Source organism: Geotrypetes seraphini, chromosome 1 (genome assembly GCF_902459505.1).
Source record: "Geotrypetes seraphini chromosome 1, aGeoSer1.1, whole genome shotgun sequence".
In the NCBI taxonomy this organism is placed as follows: Eukaryota; Metazoa; Chordata; class Amphibia; order Gymnophiona; family Dermophiidae; genus Geotrypetes; species Geotrypetes seraphini.
This window is the reverse complement of record NC_047084.1, coordinates 425638891-425666131: the sequence shown is the minus strand read 5'-3', so window position 1 is coordinate 425666131 and position 27241 is coordinate 425638891. Positions and strand designations below refer to the sequence as shown.

At 43.2% G+C, this 27241-nt stretch overlaps 1 protein-coding gene across 7 annotated transcripts in view; it reads left to right on the top strand.

The window, feature by feature from the left end:
* The window catches only part of NFIB (nuclear factor I B), a 649011-nt gene that overhangs the window by 423574 nt on the left and 198196 nt on the right, over positions 1-27241 (top strand). For all 7 annotated transcript variants that reach the window (XM_033918988.1, XM_033918969.1, XM_033919008.1 and 4 more), the window contains exon 6: positions 8857-8975. In XM_033918988.1, the coding sequence (XP_033774879.1) occupies positions 8857-8975 (119 nt within the window). The remainder of the gene's footprint in view (positions 1-8856; positions 8976-27241) is intronic.

Sequence of the window (27241 nt, the reverse complement as noted above, 5' to 3'; positions counted from 1 at the left end):
TTTACCCTCAACCAGTGCTCAACCAGAGGTGCATGCATTATCCCATTTGTAATGCGAGATTTGTGTTCTGTCAGTCGTGTTTTTATTTTCCTACTAGTACGACCCACATATATGAGGTCGCAAGGGCAAACTATGATGTAAATTACACCCTGGGTGTTGCAATCCGTGACATGCTTAGATTTTAAAGTAACTGGCCTCCCAGGAACCTTCCAAGTGTCCCCCTGGATGGCGAAGAGGCACCACTGGCATCTACCACATACCCCATGGTGCCCCTCCTCCACCACCTCAGGACGAATCCCGTATTTTTGAAAATTACACCGTTGACCTAGTGTACTCCCCCAAGTATACGCTATCCTAGGGAAAGACTCTAAGGGTTTGTGAGGTTGTACAATGAACCAGTATTTTCTGAACATATCCACCACCGCTTTAGTTGCTCTTGAAAAAGGAAGAACACATGTAAGCTGGTCATCCTCGCTTTGAATGTTAGATGGTTCCTGCAGGAGTAACTCTCTCTGTGCGTACTTGCCCCTATGAAAAGCCTGCTTGATAGATCTTTCTGGGTAGCCCCTAGCCCGGAGACGGTCCATCAGTTTTCTAGCTTGTGTTTTATACTCATCAATAGAGGAGCAAACCCTGCGTACCCGTAGAAACTGCCCGATAGGTAAGTTAAACCGTAGTTTAAACGGGTGAAAACTGTTGAAATGCAGTATAGTGTTACGAGTAACTGATTTTCTATAGAGGGACGTGGTAATACTGCCCCCCCGTACTTGAACGGTAATGTCTAAAAAATCAATTTTCGTCTGGTGGCATGCCATAGTGAATTTAATATTCGGATCCGCTGAATTCAAAAAATCTACAAAAGAATCAAGATCTTGTTTGGTGCTATGCCAAATGAAAAAAATATCATCCAAAAATCTGCCCCAAAAACAAATATGGGAGTTCCATGATGATGTGTATACCCAAGTCTCTTCAAATCTTGCCATGTATAGGGCAGCTACAGAGGGGGCCAAGGTGGCACCCATCGCCACCCCCTGTATTTGTTGGAAAAACTGATGATGATATTGGAAATAGTTCTTTTTAATAACCCAAAAGGCTAGCTGCATTAGGAATTCAGTGGAAATTTGGTGGATGTCTCTTTTCTGGAGCGACTCTCTTATGACTTGAAGTGCCTCATCCTGGGGAATCTGAGTGTACAGAGAGACAACGTCGAGAGTCACCAGCCATTTGTCAGTCATATCTAGTTGAAGCCTGTCCAAATTTCTTAAAAAATGAGAGGAGTCTCTAATATATGATTTGACTTTAGGGACTTCTTCTCTAAGAAAGAAGTCCACCACCTTCGACAGGGGTTCTAAAATCGAGGACCGGGTGTTAACAATAGGCCTACCCGGAGGATTTGTAAGAGTCTTATGTATTTTAGGGACGAACGAAATCTTCGGAATCCTCGGATTCTTTTCAAACATGAAGTTGTACTCCTTGCCAGTAATCTTGCCTTGCTCGCGATGTAAGTTCAAAAATTGCAGTATTTCTTCCCCTAATGCTGTCGTAGGGTCCCCTTGTAAAAGACTATATGCCTGTGTATCTGCTAATTGGCGTGCTGCTTCATTGTTGTAATCACACCTATTAAGAATAACAGTGGCCCCTCCTTTATCGGCTTTAGTTATAATAATGTCTTTGTTTTCCAAAAGCTCTTGAAAACCACTTTGATGGGCTTTAGTTGTATTGTAGGGACCTACATTCTGCCAGTTTCTCTGAAGGTCCCTAAGCTCCGTGGTGATTAGTTCCCGAAAAGTAAAGATCCAACTACTTTTAAAGTATATATCATGACACTGAAGAAACAAAGTGTATTTGAAATATTTATTTCTTAAAAGTATTAATAAAGAGCAATATATATATATATATATATATATATATATATATGAAAAACAAAAGATAAAAAGGAGCAAATAACATTCAAAAATTGACAGCCAATGATGAAGCGCCACAATATGCTTTCCGCGGTATAAAATACTACATGCGGTGGAGTGGTGGGGCTGAGGCGTCTTTTTTGGAATTACAAGAAGTCACTAAAACCATATAATAGTCCAGACAACACTATACATTCATCTGTACTATATCGGACTGGACAAAGTACTTACTTATTAACACTTGCCACATTTCAAACATGGCCTAATTTACCAGCACGTAACACAAGTACCTACTGGTGCCTAAGTCATGCCACACCTATTGTCCACCCATAACTATGCCCAATTTTCAGGTAGGTGCCATTAGGTGTTGGTAGGTGCCATGCTGAATTTCACACACATCTTCAATTAAGCGTTAAATTAATTGGGTGTTTTTTTTTCTGTTTTACTTTTAATGGCAATTTCAATTAAAACACCAATTAAAGTCAATTAAACAATTTGGAATTGCATGTGGAAAGTGGCTAAGCGCCGTCTAAGAAACACTTTCTGGGTCCATTCCTACTGTAAACTATGACTCTAGGATGAGCCTCTTAAACCGTTATACAGCTCTCTTATTTCTGCTTTTGTCCTTTCTTTTCAAACTCAGCCCTTCATTGAGGCCAACATAGAGCAACTGTAATCCATCAAGCCAAGCAGCCTTTTTATGTGGCTAAACACATGCTTATCCATGTAAATAGTTTAGAAAGCTGCCTTCATAAACTTCAGCATATTATTTTTAGAGATGTGTGAACTTCAAAACATTTTTCTCAATTTGCTCAGCCTAGAGAAAGTTTAAAATTTATGACATTAGAGGCTCAAGAAACCCTTTAGAAGCATATTTTTAAAGAAACCTCTCTGCAATTTTGAAAAATCAGAAATGAATTTCATCACATTGGTAAGCCACCGTGGAGTTTTTGAAATTCTAATTCAGTGAAATTTCCACGTTATTTTATTTTGCCCAACTCACTAGTGAGGATGAATTGAGGTGAATGCAAAAGTTCGCCTTGAGTTGAACTTCAGATTGTTTGCGCCTCTCTATTTCATTAACTGCTTCTCATCAACCTGAAACTAATTAACCAGGCAGCCTTGCTATTTATTTAAGCATGATATTTCTCTGTGTCTCAAGAGCTTAAAGTGGTTAACAAAGGCAAGAGAAGTACAAAAGTTTATACAATATACGAACAGCAATATACCAAAATAACAGGTCTAAGAACATTTCATACACATTATAATTTGTGAGCGTTCCTCTCAATCTCAAATCTAACACCTCCCCTATCCTATATAATAAAACCCTAAGCGCACATGCGCACTTAGGATTTTGTGTTCCCTGCCGCTGTGGTGTGTGATCCATGGCAGCCAATCCAGCGGCAGGGAACATTCTGGCCATTCCCCTCCTCCCGCCCTCACTCACCCTGGACGCCAGGCAAGCTCTCTCCCTGCCCGCGTCCTTGGCAGGGAACACACCTCGGCCCTCACTCGCCGCCGCCGCCACTGCTGCTGATCCTCCTGTAAAGAGCAGCCTGCGATGGTGGCCAGCTTTAGCGAACCTCGCAGGCCGCTCTCCAACTTGGTAGCACGTTCCCTCTGACGCGATCCCGTGCGTCAGAGGGAGCGTGCTACCGAGGCTGGAGAGTGGCCTGCGAGGTTCGCTAAAGCCGGCCACCATCGCAGGCTGCTCTTTACAGGAGGATCAGCAGCGTGAGAGGAGCCGCCGACGGCACTTTTAAAAACTTGAAACAAAAAACCTTCGGCCGCAGCAGGCCAGCCCGCGGGAAGGGAAGGGAAGGGGGAGGGGCCGAACGGAGCAGGCAGATCGCAGGGAGGGGCTGAACAGAGCAGGACAGCTCAGGTAAGAGAAGGGAATTGCTTCACAAGGACCTGGAGGGGAAGGGAAATACCGCTGCTGCTTCTGCAAAGGAAAGTGTGGGGGGGGGGAGGGAGGAGAGACAGAAAGAAATACAGACAGACAAAGGAGGCCAGGGAGAGAGACAGACAGAAATAAAGACAGACAGGGGACCAGAAAGACAGACAGACAGACAAAGGGCGCCAGGGAGAGAGAGAGAAAAATAGCAGGAGGGAGAGAGACAGAAAGAAAGGAAGAAAGAGACAGGAGCAGGGAGAGAGACATAAATAAAGAAAGACAGACAGGCATATATTCTAGCACCCGTTAATGTAACGGACTTAAACACTAGTCAACTAATATTCAGTGAAGCTTTCATTAATACTCATGCTAATATTGAATTACTGTCCACTAACACTGAGGGTTTTCTGAATCCTTTTCTGCTTGTCTTTGGGCCCCTATTACAAAGCCATGGTAATGGGTCCCGCTGGCAAATATGACCCAGTGCATTCAATTCCTATGTGTCTGCGTCTGTACCTGACACCTTCAGTGTACACTTCTCCCTCCCTATTCGCGGGGGTTAGGGACAAAGCCGGCCCGCGAACAGGGAAACATCGTGAATAACTTTTGGCTGGCTCTGACCCACCCCTGGACCTTACCTGGTGGTCTAGCGGTGACGCGGGGCAGGATCGATCTTCCTGCACTCCTGCCCCTGTTGTAGTCTCGTGAGACCACAGAAACTCACAGCACAGCTCTGCACGGGGCAGGAGTGTAGGAAGATCGTTTCTGCCCCATGTCACCGCTAGACCACCAAGTAAGGTCCATGCTCCGATCGCCACCCCTGATCGCCTCCCTCCGCCTCCTATCGCCCCCCCCCTCCTGCTGCCTCTGATCGCCTCCTTCCAAGTCCTGGGGCCTTTTTTTTCGATGCCAATGAGCAATTCTCAGGGGGAGGGGACTGGGGAAAAACTCACAGATAATCAAAACCGCAAACATCGAAACCGCGAATAGGGAGGGAGAAGTGTAGTTCTGGTCATTTTAATTTTAGGTTCATTAATGGATGAAGGTTGCTTTTGGCTGCTCTTAGAATCTTTCTTACCTAATATGTTTTGAATATGATTCAAATTTTCACCTACATTAAAAGAACTTTAACCAGTAACACATTTATAGGAGACTGTATTTATTAATAACATAAAAATAAGGAGCCTTAGATATTATGGAAAGTAACATTTTGCTGGAGAATCCTGTATCCAAATGTCTTCTAGCCAAGCATATAACATAACATAATATAACATATATTCTATTTCTATCCCACAATACCTTGCAGTCCAATGCGGATAACAAACAATAAAAGACACTGTTCATGTACAATGAATTACAAGTATAACTCACACAATTAATAAATCGACCAGTGGCGGCTCAAGGCAATCTGCTGCCTGAGGCGAGGGATGAGCTGGCGTTCCTCCTCCCCCCCCCTTCCCACCGAGCATCCAAAATGGAGGTGGGGCAAAGGCTACCCCAACTATTAGGCAAGACCGGCCAGCTTCTTAGAGGGTAGTAGCCTCATGCACCACTCCTTTTTGGCAAAATAATAGATCCTGCCAGACAAACTTAAAGAAATATATTTATTGCCACACATCCTTTATCCTGCTTTATACTGTACTATGATTCTCAGACAACAAGAAGCAAATTGAAAAAGAAAGCATAAGAAAAGCTCAGTATTACACACCACAATAAAATTAGTTATATGGAAGCTAATATTCTACCTCCCCACAACGTGCTGATCAGAACTAGAACATTTCTCCAAGGAAGTCAACATACCAAAAAAATAAAATCCTGATTTTCATGTTATCTGAGTAATAGCAACACAAAGCTCTTCACTACCAGGCACATTGTGAAATACAGTAGAAATACATCTACAATTAATATTTCCCAAAGCTAACATTTTTCAATTAATACATTCCAAATAAAACACTTTATTCTACCTTTGTTTTCTGGATGGATTCATGTTGTATTATATTGGTTCCAGTTACTTGTCTGCTTTCCTGTCTTTCTTCTGTTTCTAGTAGCTGTTGTCTCTTTTTCAGTTCTCCGTTCCTTCAATATACAGAATCCGTCTCTGACATACTGATTTTTCCTTTTTAGCTCTCTCCTTCTTTTGGTTTTTTCCCCTTCCCCTGTTCACTCAAATTTCACCCTACTTCTTTCTTACTTTTCACCTACCTATGAACTTTATCTCCTTCTCTCATCCCCTAGCTCTCTCATCTTGCCCCATCCCCAACCTCATATTCCCATCTCTCTCCCCCCATTTTTACTCTTCCATCAAGTCTATCACTCTCTCTCCCCTCATTTTTCCCCCTCCACCAAGTCCATCTCTCCTTGACCCCCTTTTACCTTTTTTGCCATCTCTCCCCTATCCCCTCCGTCCTTCCCCAAGGCCATCTCACCCTCTCCTGCCCCCTCCGTCTGTGCGGCAGTAGCGATTCCCTGCAGCTGGTTCCTGTATCTTCCTTCCACTGCAGCCCACCCCAGCAGAAACAGGAAGTTGTCAGAGAGGGCGAGCCACAGTGGAGAGAAGACACAGGGAACAGTGGCAGGGAATCATTCCTGCCGCCCAGGACTTTTACAGAAAACTAAAGGTAGATGCGGTGATGGCTGCAGTGGTGGTGGGGGGAGGGGTAGAATGGGAAAAATGCCGATTGTGGGGAGAAGGGTGAAAGCCTTGGATGCCGGTAAGGGAGTAGCAGAGAGGACCGACAGCAAGATGTCGCTCCTCAGTTGGCCTCAGTTGGCCTCATTATAGGGCCGCCCCTGAAGTTGGCAATCATAAATGAATATTTAAATGCTATACATCTAAAAATGTCTTAACATGTAGGTTTTAAGCAGTTTTCTAAAATGGAGATAAGATGTAGATTTTAATAAAAAAGCATGAATTTCTGATTCCCGGCTTGCTACTTGGTAAGAAAGCAATCTATCCTGAAATGCTTAAACGTGCAACCTCTGGCCGTGGGAAAGGCAATGAATGCCAGATTTTGCAAAGAGCAATGGAAATTGTTAAATACAAAGTGATCTAGTAAATAACCAGGCAGAAAACTGTGAAGTGTCTTATAACAAAACCAGCCTAGCGGCTGCCATGTGACAAAAGCCCCCAAACTCTTTAAATTTCTATGGGCTTTGGAGCAGATAGCACCAGCCGCTAGCGTGGCTTTATAAAGGGGGAGGGGTGGAGTCACTAAACCATGGTAGCTAAGTTCCACAGGTTAATAACTCCTATGGTAGATAAATAATGCGACTTGCATTAAGCTTTTCAAGCTGTTTTTTTTTCTCCTTTATTTTCAAATAATTTTCTTTAAACAATTTGAAAAATTTAGGCAGGCAGGAGAGGCTTCTACTCGCTTAAATCGCTTGAGGCTAGGTATCTACCAGTATATCCACCTCTGAATATCAGCACTAACCAGCTATTACATTCCTGATCACAGAAGGGCATTACAGAAGGGCCTTCCCCTTTCCAATTTCCCCAACTCAGGTCCACTCCACCCCACCCTACCAAGATTCCTCCTTCTCCTCAATCCCCACCTTAGCCACCCCTGATCCATACCTTCCGCCCCCCTAAGATCTGAATCCTTCTTGATCCTTTTCCAAACTGGAAGATCTACCCACAACCCAAAACCCAACCCTCCCCACCCACCTCTTCAACATGGGGACTTACCCCAGGGAGATTATTGGTGGCTAGTGCTTCCTTTCTGCTCTTGCTTCATTGGGCCTGGCAATCAAAATGTCAGTGCTCCTAGCGGTAATCTCACAGAACCACAAGACTACCATTAGGGCATCACCATTTTGATTGATGGAGCCAAGGGACAGGAGCAGAAAAGAGACCACTTCAGCTCATACACTTAGCCACTAGCGATCTCCCAGGGGGAGGACTAGGGGGTATGGGGAAATTGTGTTTTAGATTATGGGTGGATTTTTCAGTTTGGTAAGGGATCAAGGAGGTTTAGATATACCAGGGATGATTGGGGGGGGGAGTTGTGGGGTGATCGGGATGGGGATCAGTAGGATTAGACAGATTGGACTGGCACTTACTCTAATGCGAGTCCATCCAATATTCATCCAGGACCCACATAAGCTCCATTAGCAAACTCTTGACTGGTGTGTGTGTAGAATAGCTCTCTAGCAGGGCTGTCTTAACTATTAAGCAAACCAGGATGTTGCCTAGGATGACAGCTTCTGGTGGAGGAGGAGGGGGACAGCAAAGAACAGATGTAGTAGAAAAAAAAATGTCTTGATAGTCACAGAAACTCTCCATCAGTACTTGCAGACAAGGTTGTTAATTTTCAAGTAGCTCATATACTGGATAAATATCTTTATGGGGATGTGTAGTGCAGTGGTTAGAGCTACAGCCTTGGCACCCTGAGATTGTGAGTTCAAATCCTGTACTGCTCCTTGTGACCTTGGGCAAGTCACTTAATCCCCATTGTCCCATGTACATTAGATAGAGTGGGAACCCACTGGGACAGTTAGGGAATAATGCTTGAGTACCTGAATAATTTGTAATCTGCATAGAATTGTAGGATATGCAGAATATAACTTAACAAAAAAAAATAAAAGCTAACAAAACAGCTTTTGAAAATTGTCCATATTATATATATGTAGATAGATAGATTAGATACACTTGATAAGTGTTGTGTCCATCCATCTATTTACTTTTACAGGGAAGGTTGATAGGCTGATTATTGGATTTAATTAAGACAATCTCAAGAGAGACCTAGAGATGTGAACAATAATTGGAGGTAGAGGTAGGAACAAGGCTCTACGTTCACCTAGGGCAGGGGAAGGCAATCCTAGTCCTCAAAAGCCCTAGGCAGATCAAGTTTTAGGATATCCAGGATGCCTTTGCAGGAGTTAGATTTGCATTCCTATATCATGCATATTCATTGTAGGTATTCTGAAACCTGACCTGCCTGGGGCTCTCAAGGACTAGAATTTTCTACTTCTGAACTAGGGCATCTAAGAACCTTCCAATGGCCTTGTTCATTAGCAATCAGCTAACACAACATCCTTTTGTCCTGCCAACAGCAAAAGACCCAAGACTATCTCCATAGATGAGAATATGGAACCAAGCCCAACAGGAGACTTCTATCCTTCTCCAAACTCACCAGCTGCTGGAAGCAGGACATGGCACGACAGAGATCAAGGTGAGAGCCAACAGGCAAAAATCACTTTTTTCTGCACAACTGTTAACTGCATCAGGAATAACATTTGCACATGCACCATTACTAATAACTAGGGTTAACAGTAAAATACAATGTCTTAAAGGTAGCTCATGTTGATAACGTCCCCTCTTAAGGAGATAAAATGCATTATCTTTAGCAATGCAGCATGGATACTGGACATATGTTCTCATCATGTTTAAAGATAAATCAGGTTTAAATAACTTTTAATTAATTTAGAGACCTTATACTATGAACGTTGCTCATAACAAACAAAACACGTTTGGGTAAAAGTTTGCCAAGAGTATCTTGTGCCCTGACTGTTAGGGGATTGTGTTGCTCAAAGCTGCCGGCAGACTTATAATTCCAGAGATTTGCTTTGATCTTTATTTCATCTTGACCACTTCCCTGGATTTCAGATACTGAAATTTTTGAAGGACCCACTGAGCGTGGCTAAGTTAAAGAGATGAAAGAGCTCCTAAATGACAGTACTTCACATTTTTTCAGATGTTTGTTGCAAATGTTATGTCTTTGCCAAGTAGGTTCCCAGAACGTTCATCACAGTTCAGTACTATGGAGAAGCACACAGAGGCCCTTTTCAGCTGCATTACCTGATAGCCAATTTTTAGTGCCTACCGTGTTTCCCCGAAAATAAGACTTACCCTGAAAACAAGACATAGCATCATTTTCGGGGTAGGTCTTAATATAAGCCCTACCCCAAAAATAAGCCCTAGTCCCGGAATTTGCTGGCAACTCTTCAATATAACTGGTGACCAGGTTATTCAGTGACAGATAGCCAAATATTATCTAGTCAGCACTACAACTCTGTTTTAATCCTTCAAACTTTCCATAAGTTGAAATAGATTTGTTATCCTTGTAAGCAAAATAGAATAGATCTGACCTACAATAAATTAATGCAGAAATGTGATGCCTTTGCAACATACCAGAAAGTAAACAAAATGGATTGGACAGAATCATAGAGAGCAGGAAATCAGCTTTGCTGTGTTTAAAATAATATATAAATCATGTCCTTTGCAGACCTCTTAAAACATAGAGCAGGGGTGTCAAAGTCCCTCCTCGAGGGCCGCAATCCAGTTGGGTTTTCAGGATTTCCCCAATGAATATTCATGAGTTCTATTTGCATGCACTGCTTTCATTGTATGCTAATAGATCTCATACATATTCATTGGGGAAATCCTGAAAACCCGACTGGATTGCTGCCCTCGAGGAGGGACTTTGACACCCCTGACATAGAGGATCTCATTTATTACATTTTTTTTTGTGTGGGTTTGTGCTAATGCTTCAAGACAAAGTTGGACAAGTTCCTGCTAAACTGGAATGTACGTAGGTGAGGCTTGACTCATTTAGAGCACTGGTCTTTGACCTGGGGGCCGCTGCATAAGCAGACTGCTGTGCACGATGGACCCAGCAGCGGCAATTCCTATGTTCTTATGTTATTGGTGTTTGTCCTGGAATCTGTGTGCATTTAGAAAATCTGTGTTTCATAGGGTTTCAAAGTATTCATTGTTTGTAATGTAACCATGTAGCCAGGGGGTAATAGATTGGAATGGTTTTAGGGCTCTTAACAGTGTGGTCTATCAGATGTGGTATAAAATATTCATTGTAAGGGCTGATCAGGCCCCTCTGTGGATGGCATTCATGTACTTTAAGGCACAGACTTAACTTTCAGTTCAGGAACCTCCTGATAGACTGGTCCTAGATAATAAAGGCAGGCTTTAGGCAAGTGGATGTGGTTCCAGCAAAAGTCTATTCATAAGAGTAAAGGTATTTACAGGATCCAGTCCGCAGGAGAGTTCACAGCAAATGTTCTTCAATCAAAACTCTGGCACAGTACAGCATCCTCCAAACATTACAGACTCCAAATGCATTGCTGGTTGACACGGATATGTACACTCTGGAGATTCAGAGGTAATTACAGGAGTGTTGGCTCAAGTCCCTGCCTTAAAGAACTGATGGGTTTTGTTTCCTTAACCTTTAGAAATCCCAGTCACTAGACTCTGTCTGCGGCTCACCCAATACCTAGCATTAAGATGTTACACACAGTTCTTTTGCAAACATCCTCAGGAACTCCTGGAAAATAAGATTTTAAAAAATACGCTGCATATCTATTGCTAAATGTATTACTTTGGCAACACATCTAAGAGTGCCATGTTAATAAAATTATCTGAATCTGATCCTCTTAGGAGAGGAATATCAAAGCCATTTTAATGTTAGGCTGACTCACTGAATTGGAGAGGGGGGTGTACATTGGCACATCCCATCAAGATACGTCATCCATCTCTCTCTGTATAAGACTCTGGTGAAACCGCATTTAGAATATTGTGTTCAATTCTGGAGACCGCACGGTCGTAAGGATATAAAAAGGATGGAGTCAGTCCAGAGGAAGGCTACTAAAACGGTGCACCGTCTTCGTCATAAGGCGTATGGTGACAGACTTACAGATCTCAATATGTATATTTTGGAGGAAAGGCTGGAGAGGGGAGATATGATAGAGATGTTTAAATATCCATGTGGCATAAATGCGCATGGGTCGAGTCTCTCATTTGAAAGGAAGTTCTGGAAAGAGAGGGCATAGGATGAAGTTAAGAGGTGATAGGCCGAGGAGTAATGTAAGGAAATACTTTTTAAAGAAAGGGTGGTAACAGTCTCCCGAAAGAGGTGGTGGAGGCAAACACTGTGTCTGAATTCAAGAAAGCATGGGAAAGGTTCATGGGATCTCTTAGAGAGGGGAAGAAATAATGGTGACTGCAGATGGGCAGACTAGATGGGCCATTTGGCCTTTATCTGCCATCGTGTTTCTATGTTTCTCTCTCTTTATTGTTCCTTCCCCATAATCTCTCTTTCATCTCCCGGTGCCCTACTTACCTTTGTCTAGCATGTCCCCCTCCCCATGTCCAGTATATCACTTTCATCTATTTAGACTCCCTTTCCCTCCATCTAGCATCTTTGTTCTCGTATTCCTTCCTCTAAACCTCCCCATCCAACATTCTTCCCTACCCATTCTCAATCCCATCCATTCCATGTCAGTGACGTGAGACAGGAGGTCCTACAAGTCATGTATGGGCTAAAAGCAGTACCTTACTGTTTATTTTGTTTATGGGTTGATGGCAGAAGAGAGGATGAAAATGCTGGACTAGAGGTAGGGTATGAGGAGTCTGTAAGAAGATTCTGCCACCTGCTGCTTCATTTTTGAAAAAGGTAAGAGTGAGGCAGGAGATAGGAACTGGGGAAGGGGGCAATGGGCTGCATTAAAGGTCACCACAGGCTGGAAATAGCTCACAGAATCATATATTTGGCATCCCTTTCTGAGGGTCTATGGAAGTAGATGTAGCCTAGTATTACACAAGAAAGGTGGTATTTCCAGGCTGTGGACAGGAGCCAACTTGTTTTTTGGTTGTTCTTTCACTACATCCTATGTTTCTATGTTAAATAGCGGATATATAAGAGAGAGACCTCAACAGCCTTCCAGAATCTACACTACCTCCGAATCCTATAAAAAATGCTAAAAATTGTGTCTACAAATTTGAGGGTGTGACCAATTTATGTGCACAATGTAATTGAATAATGAGCCAATTAGTGCAGATAATTGGCATCTTAACAAGCAACTATTGGTGCTAATTGCTATTAATTAAAATTTATGCATTTTAAATTTAGGTGTGGGATCCACATATAAATTTTATACATGATTCCAAAAAGTGGGCATGGTCACGGGATGGTCATGAGTGGATAAGAGATATTCTTGCAATTTATACACGCGGTTATAGAATAAGGGTAGATCTGTGCCTAATTTAGGCGTGAAAATTTACACACCACATTTCAATTGGTATAAATGGCCATGCTTAGTTCCTGGTGCTAAACAATGCCTAACTTTGAGCACCATTTGTAGAATAGCATAATCATATGGGATAATCATAGTGGATCTCTAATTAGAAAACGAAGAATGTAAATTAAAGAGCTAAGGCCGGTACTGGACAGACTTGCATGGTCTGTGTCCCATATGTGATGATTTGATGTAGGATTGGGCTGGGGGGCATCAATGGGAACTCCACTAACTTGGAACATGAGGATGTTACTGGACAGACTTTATGGTAGATTTCCTGCAAACAGGATGGTTGGATAGCCTGGAGTGAGCTTGGCCAGCAACTTCAGCATTTGGAACCTAGGACAATACCAGGTGGACTTTACAGTCTATGTCCCAGAAATATCAAAGAAGTGACAAGTTAATAGAATCATGTATTTTTAATGGGTATAACTAATGGGCAGACTGGATGGACAGTTCAGGTCTTTATTTGCCGTCATTTACTATGTTACTATGTTACCTGGCAGAAACCCAAAGCGTAGCAACATTCCAGAGCTGATATTGTGATGTCGCAATGCCTAAGAGCCAATCTCATCAGTGATGTCACAATGGCTTGATTAGATGACAACTTCAGCATTTGGAACCTAGCACAATACCAGGTGGACTTTATAGTCTATGACCCAGAAATATCAAAGAAGAGACAATTAAATTACCGTATTTTTCGCTCCATAAGACGCACCTGACCATAAGACGCATCCAAGATTTAGAGGAGGAAAACAAGAAAAAAAACATTTTGAACCAAATTCTCCCTGCAAGGCTCTGCACCCAACCCACACTCCTTGCCAGGCTCTGCACCCTGTCCCCCTCCTTGCCAGGCTCTGTACCCTGTCCCCCCCTCTGGTAGTCTAGTGGTAGGCCAGGACAGGGCACAGGGCAGGCCGGGACAGGGGACAGGACAGGACAGGCAAGCCTAGTGGCAGGGCAGGGCATGCAGGGAGGAACTGAGACAGGAGACAGGCAGGACAGGCATGCCTAGTGGCAGGGCAGAGCAGGCATGCAGGCAGGCAGGGGCCCCCACCCCCCGACAGGGCCCCCCAACCCGAGGCAGGCAGGGCACCCAACCTAGAGGCAGTCAATGTCCCCCCTATTTTAATTTCTCCTGCGGTCTGGCGGTCCGGCAGTCCAGCACTGTAGGACAGGAGCTTTCAGCCTCCTGCCCTTCCATCTGGCTTTCTCCCCAGAGGCAGGCAGTCAGAGCGGCAAAAAGGCAGGCATGAGTTTTTTGCTTCCTGCCCTGCCGCTCTGTAAATGGCGGTCCAGCCCTACAGCCTCCTGTCCTTCTCTCCTTTCTCCCCCCGAAGGGCACTGGCAGAGCGGCAAGCAGGCAGGTATGAGTTTTTCGCTTCCTGACTTGTCCCGCGCCACTCTGTGAATGGCTCATGAGAACTAGGACAGCTATTCACAGAGCGGCATGGGACAAAGCAGGAAGCAAAAAACTCACATTTGCCTGCTTGCTGCTCTGCCGCTGCCGGTGCCGTTCGGGGGGAGAAAGGAGAGGACAGGAGGCTGTAGGGCTGGACCGCCATTAAAAGAGCGGCAAGGCAGGAAGCGAAAAACTCGCGCCTGCATTCTTGCCGCTCCGACTCTGCCTGCCACTGGGGAGAAAGCTGGATGGAAGGGCAGGAGGCTGAAAGTTCCTGCCCTACAGTGCAGGACTGCCAGACCACCGGAGAAATTAAGGTAGGGGAGGGGGGTTAGTTAGTATTCGCTCTATAAGACGCACTCTTATTTCCACTCACTTTGGGGGGGGAAAAGTGCGTCTTATAGACTGAAAATTACGGTAATCATGTATTTTTAATGGGTATAACTAATGGGCAGACTGGATGGACCGTTCTGGTCTTTATCTGCCGTCATGTATTATGATACTTTGTTACTAACAATAAGTGCTATTTTTTTTTCAGTGTTGATATTTTTGGCACAATTTATAGAATCTAGTCCATAGTGATTTTCAAGCAAGTTGGGAAGAACTTCAAGATAATCTGTCAGATTAATAAAGCACGACCACCAAAACATTTTGGAGCACCTGACCATACTGTGACAAGGCTACATTAATGTTAGAAAATCAAACACTTCTAGCAGTAACAAGGGTTATTTATTTATTTATTTTTTATTTGTACTTATCTTTAAACCTGGAAACATTTAAAATCTATTGCCTCTTTTTCTTTTTTTTTTTTTTTGCTACACTGGTTTTATGACTCCTACTCATTTAAAAAATTATTTTCATGCGTTTGCTTTGTTCAGCCACATTCATTTCATTTCTACTCTAATTGAATGAGTCTAATTCCGAATAAAGATTTTACTTTAGGAGTATGGCAGCTCCTGATCAATTTTAATTGGTTTCTTGAGCTATTTGTGTTATGAAAGCATCTTCTCAAGTTATTGTTTTCATTGCTTTATATGCTAGGCCTTGCTCTTCTTTTCTGTTCATTGAATCTGAGGAGAAAACGATAAAGGAAGGAAGCAAAGAGAGGGAAAAGAGGGAGGAAGAAGTGAAGAAAAATAATGGTGAAAAACAGAGAATAGAGAGGAAGTCAAAGACAGAAGTGAAAGGGAGAGGAGAGACAGAGAAAGGAAAGAAAGAAGGGGAGGGAGAGAAGAGGCAGAGTAAAAGAGAGAATAAAAGAGAGGGAGAGGAAATGAAGGAAACAGAGGATGGGAAAAAGGAGACAGAACAAGGAAGGAGAAAAGAAGTAGTATGATATGTAAAATGGAATTGTTAAGATAGAGGAAGAGGGAGAAAAGTGAAAAAAAATGGAAGTCAAAGGGAGGAGGGAGGAAGGAAAGGGCGTGAAGAGAGACAAGGTAGAAAGAAAAGGGAAGAAAGAAAGGAAGAAACTAGGGACAATAAAGAAGAGGGAGAAGAAAGAGAAAGAAGGAGAAAAAAATAACAGGTTCAGCTCAAACACTTATTTCTGTTCTTTCAAACCTTTTTTCCTGGCCTGCTATAACAAACTGTATATGACCTGAATTCTCTTCAGCTGCTGATAACTTTAATGCCAGTTGCAGCTTCTCTCGTTTCCCCTCCCCTCCTCTCCCCATAATCCACTAAGCACATGAGATCAATAGGGCTCCAGTCTGTTTCCACCAAAAGCTATTGATTGGATTTGCTAAAAGTTCCGGATCATTGCTCAGTTTTTCCTGAAAATCCATCAAGGTAACACGTCAATTTTATAACCTTAAACCACTAAATCCTGGAATTTTGAAATAACCCTCTGTGAGGCCTCATCTAGCATATATTTTTGTAACTGTGTAGCCATTCACTTGCATGATTCCCCACCCAAAGCCCATTTGTTATCTTGTTACATTAGAAATCTTGTAGTCTCTATCTGATCCTTAAAATTAAGGTTGCTGCATTGATTTTGTCCCTTGGAATTTAGCACTATCAAGATGCAATCTACACCATTTAAAAAAGGTTGTTAAAATACATTTTAAATCCAATTAGGTTTAGTTTTAATTAGGTTTTCTGCTCACTCATAAGCCAGTTTTTGATCTCCAATATGTGATCTAATAACATTACTTAAAACATTAAGGGAGAAGGTATCAATGTGGACTACTGTTAAGTCAGGTTATTGTTGTACAGGGTCTCATTACATAAAATGGGACCCTGTGCTATAAAATTGCTACGCCTTGGGTTTTGGCCAGGTACTAGTGACCTGGAATGCCCACCGTGAGAACGGGCTACTGGGCTTGATGGACCATTGGTCTGACCTAGTAAGGCTATTCTTATGTTCTTAAGTATAGTTTAGAAGGTAACATACAATGTAGAGACTGGCCCTGGTAAAATGCAATTGGAACTCCCCTCCACCCCACCCCTACAAAATTATCTGTCCTGTTTTTAGGAAGAGTGCATGAATAAGAGGTAAGTAAAGTATGGTACCTCAGTAGCCTCTGCTTAGGTGGGTCTCTGGTGAAAACCCAGTCATTTTGAAACTGCAGTGTAGGTTTTCTTTGGGAAAGGATGATGTGTTGATTACTAACCACTTTTCCCTTCCCTGCTCCCCATGTCCAGCAGTACCCCTTCTACCTTCCCTCCTCCCCCTGTTCAGCAGTACCCCTTCTCCCTTCCCTGCTCCCCCATGTCCAGTAGTACCCATTTTCCCTTCCCTTCTTCCCTGTCCAGCATTTCTCTCGTTGGAGAGGGTTCAGAAGAGGGCGACACGTTTAATAAAAGGTATGGAAAACTTTTCATTCGCTGAAAGACTGGAGAAATTGGGGCTCTTTTCCCTGGAGAAGCGGAGACTTAGAGGGGATATGATAGAGACTTACAAAATCATGAAGGGCATAGAGAAAGTGGAAAGGGACAGATTCTTCAAACTTTCGACAACTACAAGAATGAGAGGGCATTCGGAAAAATTAAAAGGGGACAGATTCAGAACCAATGCGAGGAAGTTCTTTTTCACCCAACGGGTGGTGGACGCCTGGAATGTGCTTCCAGATGGCGTGAATGGACAGGGTACGATATTGGAGTTCAAGAAGATATTGGACAATTTCCTGAAGGAAAAGGGGTTAGAAAGGTATAGATAGAGGGTTACTATACAGGTCCTGGACCTGATGGGCCACCGCGTGAGCGGACTGCTGGGCATGATTGACCCCTGGTCTGACCCAGCAGAAGCACTGCTTATGTTCTTATGTTAACCATCTGCTGACTTCAGAAACTGGAGAGCTGTTCCCACTGATGGAACTGAAATTCTCACAATGTTTGTCCTCCTTCAGTTGGGGAATAGGGGGCAGAGGTGAAGACCAAGACTATTCTTCGTCCTATCCTTGGTATTGGTTTAGGATGAGATAAAAAGAACATAACTTAATCTTTACCAATTAGTATAGCTCTACATATCTTTTACCAACTCAGAGGCTGATGAAAAATGTGACCACAGGCATAGCTGTAGGGTTACCACGAGTTAATACTTGCAGAGCAATGCAGGGGGGACTTGTGCATGGGAGTTACTTTAAACATGTGTGTGACATCATCACGGCACATCTGCGCCTGCCCGGAGGCCCTCCAGATATGGCCCCGAGCTCTGGCAGAGCCGGGCCCTTCCAAATCCTGGACAAACAGATGGGTTTTGAAAATACGCCCGGACTCCCGGATAGCATAGGATCCAATTTTTGAAAATGATTGGGGGTGCTCAGCTTATAGCTCGTAACAAATTTCCCCTCAACCAGCAAAGGAAATAAAAGTAAAAACAAAATGTATCTGGTAGCGAATGGTAGTGATGGCCTTCAGCCTGTATCTAAATGTCAAGAGCAGGGGCAGGGAATGTGGACAAATCAAAAGCTAGGACCCTGTCACTCTCTCCTTCCCCTCCCTGCATATCAGCATCATACTCTTTCTCCCTCTCTCTTTCCTTCTGTCTCTCTCACTCCCTCTGTTCAAGCCATTTATAGCACTGTTCTCCAATCAGTCTCTCTTTTCCCTCAGCCTATCTACACCACACTCTATTCCCCCCAATTCTTTTCATTTTCCTCTACTTTTATCTCCCCCCCATCCTTCTTCTGTACTTTTAAATTTTTCTTCTCCTACATAGGTACAATTTGATGTTTTATATTTGGAGGCAGGAGATTTAATTGTTCTTAGCCTGCTCTACTCCTTATATCTTTTTAACCTGTTCTTCCCATTTTTCCTTTTCCCAGCCTTCTGTTTCTATCCGCTCCTCAGCAAGGTCCAATGCTCTTTTCCCTAGCTGGTTGCCATTCCATACAGGGTTGGCTCCCCCGTCCCTTTACTGATTCCTATTTCTCTCCTCTATAGGCGAAACTCCATTTTGTTTGTAGATTTAACTCATCTTCAATTTGTGACTTCCCATTGACCACAGGCTTGGATCATTTTCTTGCTTTGTTTTCCCTGGCTCCAGGCACATTCCTGCTTTCTGGGACTGATTCCTCATTCCCTTTTGCACTACAGCACTTACTGATTCCAGACCTATTTATTTATTTATTTGATTCAATTTCTATCCTGTCCTCCCAAGAGCTCAGAGCAGGTTACAAGCCAACATTCATAGAAATTACATTAGGCAGTACATTTGGTGATACAATACAATACAATACAGTCATAAAAGGGAAGGCTGGGCAGTACAGTAACTTGAGGACATTCATAGGGAATTTATGGAAGGGCATTAAAGAAGGTTGAACCAGAGGGTCGCCAGCTTTTAGTTTTTGGTGGAGAGAGATCAGAGGGAATTGTTTGTGGCTGGACCTTTAGTTGAAGAGAAAGGCCTTCACTGCTCTTCAGAAGGACATCAATGAGTTCTGTGATCAGATTTGAGGGAGGGAGTTGGTTTCAAAGCTGTGGAATGAAGTGGCTGTAGGAGCATTTGTGGGCAGTTTCCAACAGGAGAGATCTTCCTGGGGGGATGCACAGTTGTCTCTCTGCTTTAGAGCAGAGAGAGCGGGTAGGGGCATATAAATGTCGCTTAGAGTTTATATAGGCTGGGGTGGTAGCATGGAACCTTTCATGTGCTGTCACCAGTGCCTTGAATGTGCAGTGTTTGTTGATCGGTAGCCAGTGTTCTGTGCAGAGTGCTGGGGAGATGGGGTCATGATAGTTGAGTTTGTATAGGAGGCGGATTGCTGCGTTTTAGACTTGCTGGAGGTGCTTGAGTTCCTTTTTGGCTTCTCCATTAAAATTGGAGTTGCAGTAATCCATCCTGGAGAGAACATAGGCATAGAGGAGTTGAGTCTGGTCCGTTTTGGAGATTAAGGGTTTTATCCTTCTCATTTAGCGGAAGTAGTAGAAGGAAGTGGAGACCACCTGGGAGATGTGGGTCGATAGGGATAGGTGGCTGTCCAATGTTACTCCAAGGCTACGTACCTGGTCTGCTGTTTGGTGTTTTTCATTCTGATCCATAAGAGTTCAGTCTTAGCGGTGTTCAGCTGTAGTTTGTTGTTTGCCATCCCGTTTTTCATGTCAGAAAGGCAAAGTTGGAGGTTAGCAATATGGGCTGATCGGTTTGCACCTAGTGGGATAAGTAGCTGAATGTCGTCAGCATGGGAGTGGATTTTAATGTTGCATTTTTGGGCTATATCGATGACTGGCCTGATGTAAAGGTTAAATAGGAGGGGGGACAGCAGGGCAACATGGGGAACACCATATTTGATAGGTTTAGGTTCTGACTTGTGTGGTCCTAGTAGGACTGTTTGAGTTCTGTGATGCAGGAAAGAGGTGAACCATTGGAGGGCAGTGACCCTCATTCCAAGGTCGGAGAGTCTGTGTAGTAGGAGCTGGCGGTCTACGGTGTCAAAGGCAGCGCTTAGGTCTAGTAGCACTAGTTGGACATTGCTGCCTTTGTCAAGTATTGACCAGCTGTCATCAGTTATGTCTAGGAATACCGATTCTGTGCTATGTCCCACATGGAAGTTGGATTGAGAAGAGGATAGGACAGCTCGTTTTTCTATGAAAGGTGGCAGACAGTGGAGCACTATTCATTCTAGGAGTTTGGAGACAAATGGGAGGTGGGAGATTGGAGACTTGCAGGTAATTGCTTGGGTTGTTAGGGTCGAGGATGGGTTTAATAATTGCCGATTTCCAGCTGAGTGGCACCTCTCCGTTGGAGAGTGAGGAGTTTATGATGAGGAGGATGGATTCAGCCATAGTAGGAGGCTAGATGGGCAAAGGTCAGTTGCCACCTTTCTGCCTCCAGTGTCCACATCAGATTCTTTGCCACCCTGAGCTTTGAAAGCCCTGCAAGGATCATTGTTTGAAACCTGAAAGATTACATGCTGAGTGGTAGAACATGTTCTTGCATCCCAGGGCATAGGAACATGCACTCATACTAAGCCACTGTGTTCTGGGCTTCCTGCAGGATATTATTCCAGTGGCTAAGGAACAAGTATCCAACTTAAGGAGCTGAGTTCAGACCTGGGAGGTGGTTGCTGAGTTTTATCAAGAGCAAAGAGGGGAGAAAGGATTAAGCAGTTAAGCAAGAAGAAAGCCAGGGAGCCAAACCTGGGAACTCAGAGGGCTAGATGCACAAAACTGTCTGATCCTGTACCGATGCTCAAAATAGCTCACTGTGTGGTTTTCCGTGTGGTCACACATTCTCTAATTCTGGCATGCAAATGAAGTCATTAATATTAAAATGAGCCATCTGATCGATGGCCTAACATTGCATGCCATATTTGGATCGCTAAGACCGACCTGAAAAAAGCTAACAGGTCTGCCTGTTTTTCCATTTTTTTTTTCTTCTTTGGGCACAGTTGTGTGTGTGTGTAACACACACAATATTTGGCCCAATAAAAAGGTAGAGCCCCCCACCCCCGATGATGCCCTCCTGACCACCCCCAGAACACGAATAGAGACAGGAGGGATACCCACTCTTTCTCCTGCCACTGCTAATACCCCTCCCCCTCCCGGACTGAGCTGAACCATACTATTCCCCCTGGCATGGACTACTCTCCTCTGGTACTTGAATAAAAATCAGCAGGTCTAGCACACGCGGCAACTCAGTGCATTGAAGCCCCAACACACCTTTGTAAAAGGAGCCCTATGTGTTCTTGTAAGGAGAAATCATTCTATTATATCGCTGGAGGCTGAATTGGGAACAAATATTGAATTAAAAAAATATGCAGAAATGAAACAGTAGAACAGACACTGCTGTGTGCAGAAGAGAGAGTGCATAGCAGTCATCTCCTCCTCCCTCTTGTCCCTGTCTCCTTTGTCTGCCTTATATCGAGAGATAAGCAGAATCTCAAACATGGCTTATAGAGAGACAACCAGTCCTTATTTTGTTTCTTTACCTTTCAGTTTGTGTTTGGACCGTTTTATTACCAGGCTAAGGCCTGCAACCCTACCCATCTGGCTTATTCCCATTTTATAGTGTCACATTGGGGCAGGACAAAGTCCTGTATCCAGCAGTGCCAATTCAGATTGATTTCATTCTGACTACATCCAGGGATAAGCAGCAGCTTTCCCGAAGTATGTTTTGATAATAACAGTAAATGGATTTACACTTTTGCTAGCTGCTTTTATACCATCCTCCATCAATAAATTTCTGAGTTTAATTGTGTGTGAGTGGAAAAATATTTTATCTGATTTGTTTTAAGTGCACTACTTAATAACTTCATGATGTGTCCCTATCTCTTTAGTTGTATACCTGTTCTACTCCACTCACAATTTTAAGAAATGTATCATATTTCTCCTCAATTGTCGCTAAGCTGAAGAGCTTAATCTTCCAAAGAAATTTCTCCTAGCAGAGCTGTTAAGAACATAAGAATAAGCGAAAACCAAAGAGAATTGACCCCAAGGTATCCACAGAGAAGAAAATCCAGAAGAAACCAAAAGAAACTCTGTGGAGTGATGATGTTCCTTAAATGGACTTTGAAAATGTCAAAGTTCCAAAGGCACAATAAAATCATCCACATAAAAGTAAAGTAATCCACATGAAAACCTTAAAGGACCTAGTCCACTAGGGACGCAGGACCCAACATGGTCTGCGTTTCGACAAAAAGTCTTCTTCAGGGGTCCCTGAGGGTCCTATAATGGTGAATATGTGGAAAAGCTAAAATGTGGTGAGCAGCAAGTGAGACGCTGTTTCTATCCAAAGTGAAGAACTTAAAAATAGCCTTACTGATTATTAGATTATACCTTTTGGTGGAACTCTCTGAGTATGTATCATAGATTTGAATCCTATGCATATGAGAAGAGAGTTACATTCCGAACCTGCATGAACTTGAAATACAACAAATCTCCATGGTCATTCTTAGATTCCTATGTACGCTCATCTTCTTAGACACTCCTGTTATCCTTTTCTTCTCCTCTCTTCTCTCTTTCATTTTTCTTTCCTTTTCCTTTACTGCTCTCTCTCATCTTTATCTTATATATCCCTTACATACATTTTTAATAATTGGAGCCTTTGCTCCTATACAGTTAAACATAGATTTATATATTTTATATACAGAAAGCTTTATTTTGTTTCTATGTACTTTAAATGATTCTTGTATCCTTTAAAATACTTAATAAAAATTATTGAACTTAAAAAAAGAAAAAAGAAAAAAAGAATAGCCTTACTGGATCAGACCAATGATCCACCTAGCCCAGTATCCCAAATTCGCGGAGGCCAATCCAAGTTACAAGTACATGGCAAAAAACTAAATAGTAGCAGCATTCCATGCCACCGATCCAGGGTAAGTCAAAAAAGATATACAAGGGTAACTCTTTCAAGTCAAGGTTACTGTCGAGTGACTAAAGAGATTAATAGATCAAAATAGAGTCACCGCACTCATCAATACACTCAGTAAACTTATTTTTTGTTTAGAACTCTGCTCAGAGACATGAAGGCTGATTACTCGGCCTCACCTACCAATCATTGCAGTGTTCAAAAAAATTTTTGATTTGAAGTTCCTATTAATAATGCGCTAGCCAGAAGGCTATGCTGAAAATATAAATGTTCTCATGAATTCTATAAATTATACAAAATGACTTAACTTTAAATAGTGACTGGTTCCGACGTGCACGTTTCGTTGCTGCGTCAGGGAACCGACAATACAGTTAGGTTTAAAGCTGGTAGTGAAGTCACATGAAATTACAAAGCTAGGTCTCTCAAGAAAATGTTTCTTCTTAGATATAGGAACTTTAAATCAAAAATTTTTTTGAACACGTCAATGATTGGTAGGTGAGGCCGAGTAATCAGCCTTCATGTCTCTGAGCAGAGTTCTAAACAAAAAATAAGTTTACTGAGTGTATTGATGAGTGCGGTGACTCTATTTTGTTCTACCGATCCAGGGTAAGCAGTGGCTTCTCTCATATCTGTCTCAAAGGCAGTTTATAGATTTTTCCTCCTGGAACTTGTCCAAACCTTTTTTAAAAACCAGCTACATTAACCGCTCTTACCACATCCTCCGGTAATGCATTCCAGAGCTTAACTATTCTGTGAGTGAAAAAATATTTCCACCTATTGGTTTAAAAAGTATTTCCCTGGAACTTCATCGAGTGTCCCCTAGTCTTTCTTCCATCTCCTGTGTCTTGTCTAGTTTTGATACATCTTTCATGCGATGCATCAATCAGAATTATAAACAATACCTAAACTCTGCCATTTTAGTTCTGTGGGACTACCCAGAGCAGAGACAAAAGGGACTATAATTTCATAAATACAATTTACAAAACACAATGGGCTCCTTTTACAAAGGCGCGCTAGCGTTTTTAGCGCAGGCGCAGGCACAGGATTAGCGCTAGCTGAAAAAAATAACACCTACTTAAACCACTAGCACACCTTTGTAAAAGGAGCCCAATATATTAAAAATTCATTTTTCAAAAAAAAGTGGAGGGTAGTTCTAGAACTGTGTGTTTTTATACAGGCACATATTCTATAAAGGAAAGCAGGCACCTGCTATCATTTAATGAATACTAGCTTATGCACGTAGGCATGAACACTTACACCAGCAATAGAGTTGGTTTGTGTGCCTAAGCACTGGGGAAGCATGCATAATTTACAGTAGAAAGGGCTGCTGAAAAGTTCTCTGCCCAACCAACAAAATTGGGGCAGTCTCCATCAGGGCTGTACACTTACCCCCCCTTGTACTAAGGTGTGCTAACCAATTAGTGCACGCATGGGATCCGCACCTAAATTTTACATGTTGCCTCACTTTGCAAAGTCTTCATTGGCTCCTAGTGAGTGCCTGTGTCAAATTTAAAATACTACCTTGCTTTTAAGATACTGTATAGGACCTGTCCACCATAATTACCATATTTTTTGCTCCCTAAGACGCACCTAACCATAAGACGCACTCTAAATTTAGAGGAGGAAAACAAGAAAAAAAACATTCTGAGACAAATTCTCCTTGCCAGGCTCTGTACCCTGTCCCACTGCACTGCCCTGTCCTGTAACCTGCCTCCCAGTACCTTTTTTAATCCCCCCTCCCTTTTTTATGGTGCAACAATTTTTAATGGTTTCCAAAATAAATTACAAACAGGGCATAACCCATACAAAACTGGAACAATAATCAAGAATACCACCCCCTCCTAGAGCAGAGAGCAACCTCCAGCATGCAGAACAATGAAACAAAAATTTTAAAACAACCTTTTTTAACCCTCATCCCTTTTTAAAACACCCCCGTCCTATCCCGTGCCTCTTCAAATCTCCCACATTGCATGGTGGTCCAGCGGTGTATCGGCCATGAGAACTGAAGGCATCATTTGGAAGGCAGCGCTGGCCTAGGAAGGCAGGCAGAAAGCTCATGCCTGTCAGCTGACACACCGCTGTACCACCAGGCAATGGGAGACATTTAAGGGGGTGTGGGATAGGTCGGGAAGAGGCGGCGTGGGCCCAGGCAGGTGGGTGGAGGGCTCGTACCCGCCGTCCAATGCACCTCTGGACCACAAGGCAATGGGGGAGATTTGAAGAGGTATGGGACAGGATGGGGGTGTTTTAAAAAGGGATGAGGGTTAAAAAAGGTATTGGGATGTGTGTTTAAAATTTATATCTTCGCTGCATAAGACGCACCAACATTTCCACCCACTTTTGGGTAGAAAAAAGTATGTCTTATGGAGCAAAAAATACGATCATAGCTTTACTGAGAATCAGTCCAAATTTGGTGTCTAGTTATTCAATATATATAAATAAATTTGAACATCCAGCTGTTTCTAGTAAATGATGGCCTCAACTCATGTGAAGTTGTTTAATGTTGGTCTTCCCTATTTATGGAACTCGGGCATTGACAGGAAATTAAGGCTTGACAGTTTAGACATCTCCCCCCTGTAAATTTAAAAAAAGACCCCCAAATTGGTTTTGAGAATCTTCCTCTGAAGGACAGTAGGAGGGATGCCCACTCTCTCTTACCACCAGTGATCCCCTCCCCACCCAACAATCCCCCCGGCAGGAGGGATGCCTCTGGGCCAATCAGTACCTTAGGCCCCTTCCGGTGCATCCTAGGACGCATCAGGAAGGGGAAGGCCGCCACTCTGAACAGGCGGGCCTGCCGGCCAGAGGGAGTAGCATTTCTCCGGCCAGTCATCGACTGAAAGGTACAGGGTAGGGGGTGGGCATCACCAGCGGCAGGAGGGAGTGGATATCCCTCCTGCTGGGGAGGTTGTTGGGGTTGGGCATCACCGGTGGAAGGAGGGAGTGGGCATCCGTCCTGCTGGGAGGTTTATCCTGTGTGATGGAGGAGCCTAAGGCCCTGATTGGCTCAATTACCTAAGGCTTCTCCCCTGGGAAGGACCTTAGGCATCTGAGCCAATCAGGATCTTAGGCCCCTCCCTGTGCATCCCAGGATGTACTGGGAAGGGGAAGGACCAACATTTTGGAGTAGCAGGCCTGAGAACAAAAGGGACTGGGCATCCCTCCTGCTGTCTATTTCTTGAACAAGTATGGGGGTGGCTCAGAGGATGTTGGGGAGGGGCATTCAGTTGCAGGAGGGAGTGGGCATCCCTCCTGCCAATTTTTTTTATGAAGAAGAGTGGGGAAGTAGAGGGAATAGGTTGGTTCGTGGGGAGGGGGGGTCCTGGCATGGTTCAGGGGGGGAGTTTGTGGCAGGAGGAAATGGGCATCCCTCCTGATGATTTATATTCAAGTACTAGAGGGTTGTGGAGGGGTGTTAGGCAATGGGAATCACCAGCGGCAGGAGGGAGTGGGCATCCCTCCTGCCGATCTTCGATTTGGGGGGGGTCTCTTTTTTATATTTGTGGGTGTATTCTGCGCATATGTTGATCGCTATCACGAGCGACTTGTCCCATGTAAATTTAATGACCCTCTATAACTCTCTGTGAAACTCATTTGCCTGTGCAGGTATTCGAGAATGACTCGTCTTTTTCCAATAGTTATATTTACCGCCGTGATAGTGGTATGTCAGATTTTAGCATGAGTATTAGAAAATCCTCTCCTGTGTCAGGTCGAGCCTATACATTGCAATAAATTATTTTATTGGACAATCATCCCTGGTGGTATGCTTTCCAATCCCTACTTTTTCTTGGTGGAACCCAAGAATGACATACAATTTTTTTTTTTTTTGGTTCAAATTTTTTATTGTAAGTTTTACAATACAAAATAAAATCAAAACATAACCATGAACTTGAGAGCTGCCAAAGGGCATTATACAACACAGTGGTCTGACAACACAGCTCATTATCCCTGTGAAAGTATTAGGAAGAGGATGCTAAAGAAAAGAGAAAAGAGAAAAAGAAAAAGGGAAGGTGTAGAGCAGGATTATGAGAACAGAATGGTCGGCAAGGTGGGATGTGTATACCTTTCAAGAAATTTCCAAGGTGATACAGCAGGAACGTGAGAAGACATTCTGGATATATGACATTTTTCAAAAGCATATTGTTCATGTTTATTGTACAAACATAATGAATTCCATCAGAAGGTGTAGTCTAAGTGAGAGGCTGATTTCCAATTCTTGAGAATATGCATGATAGCAGTTGCAAACAATCAGCTTTGAA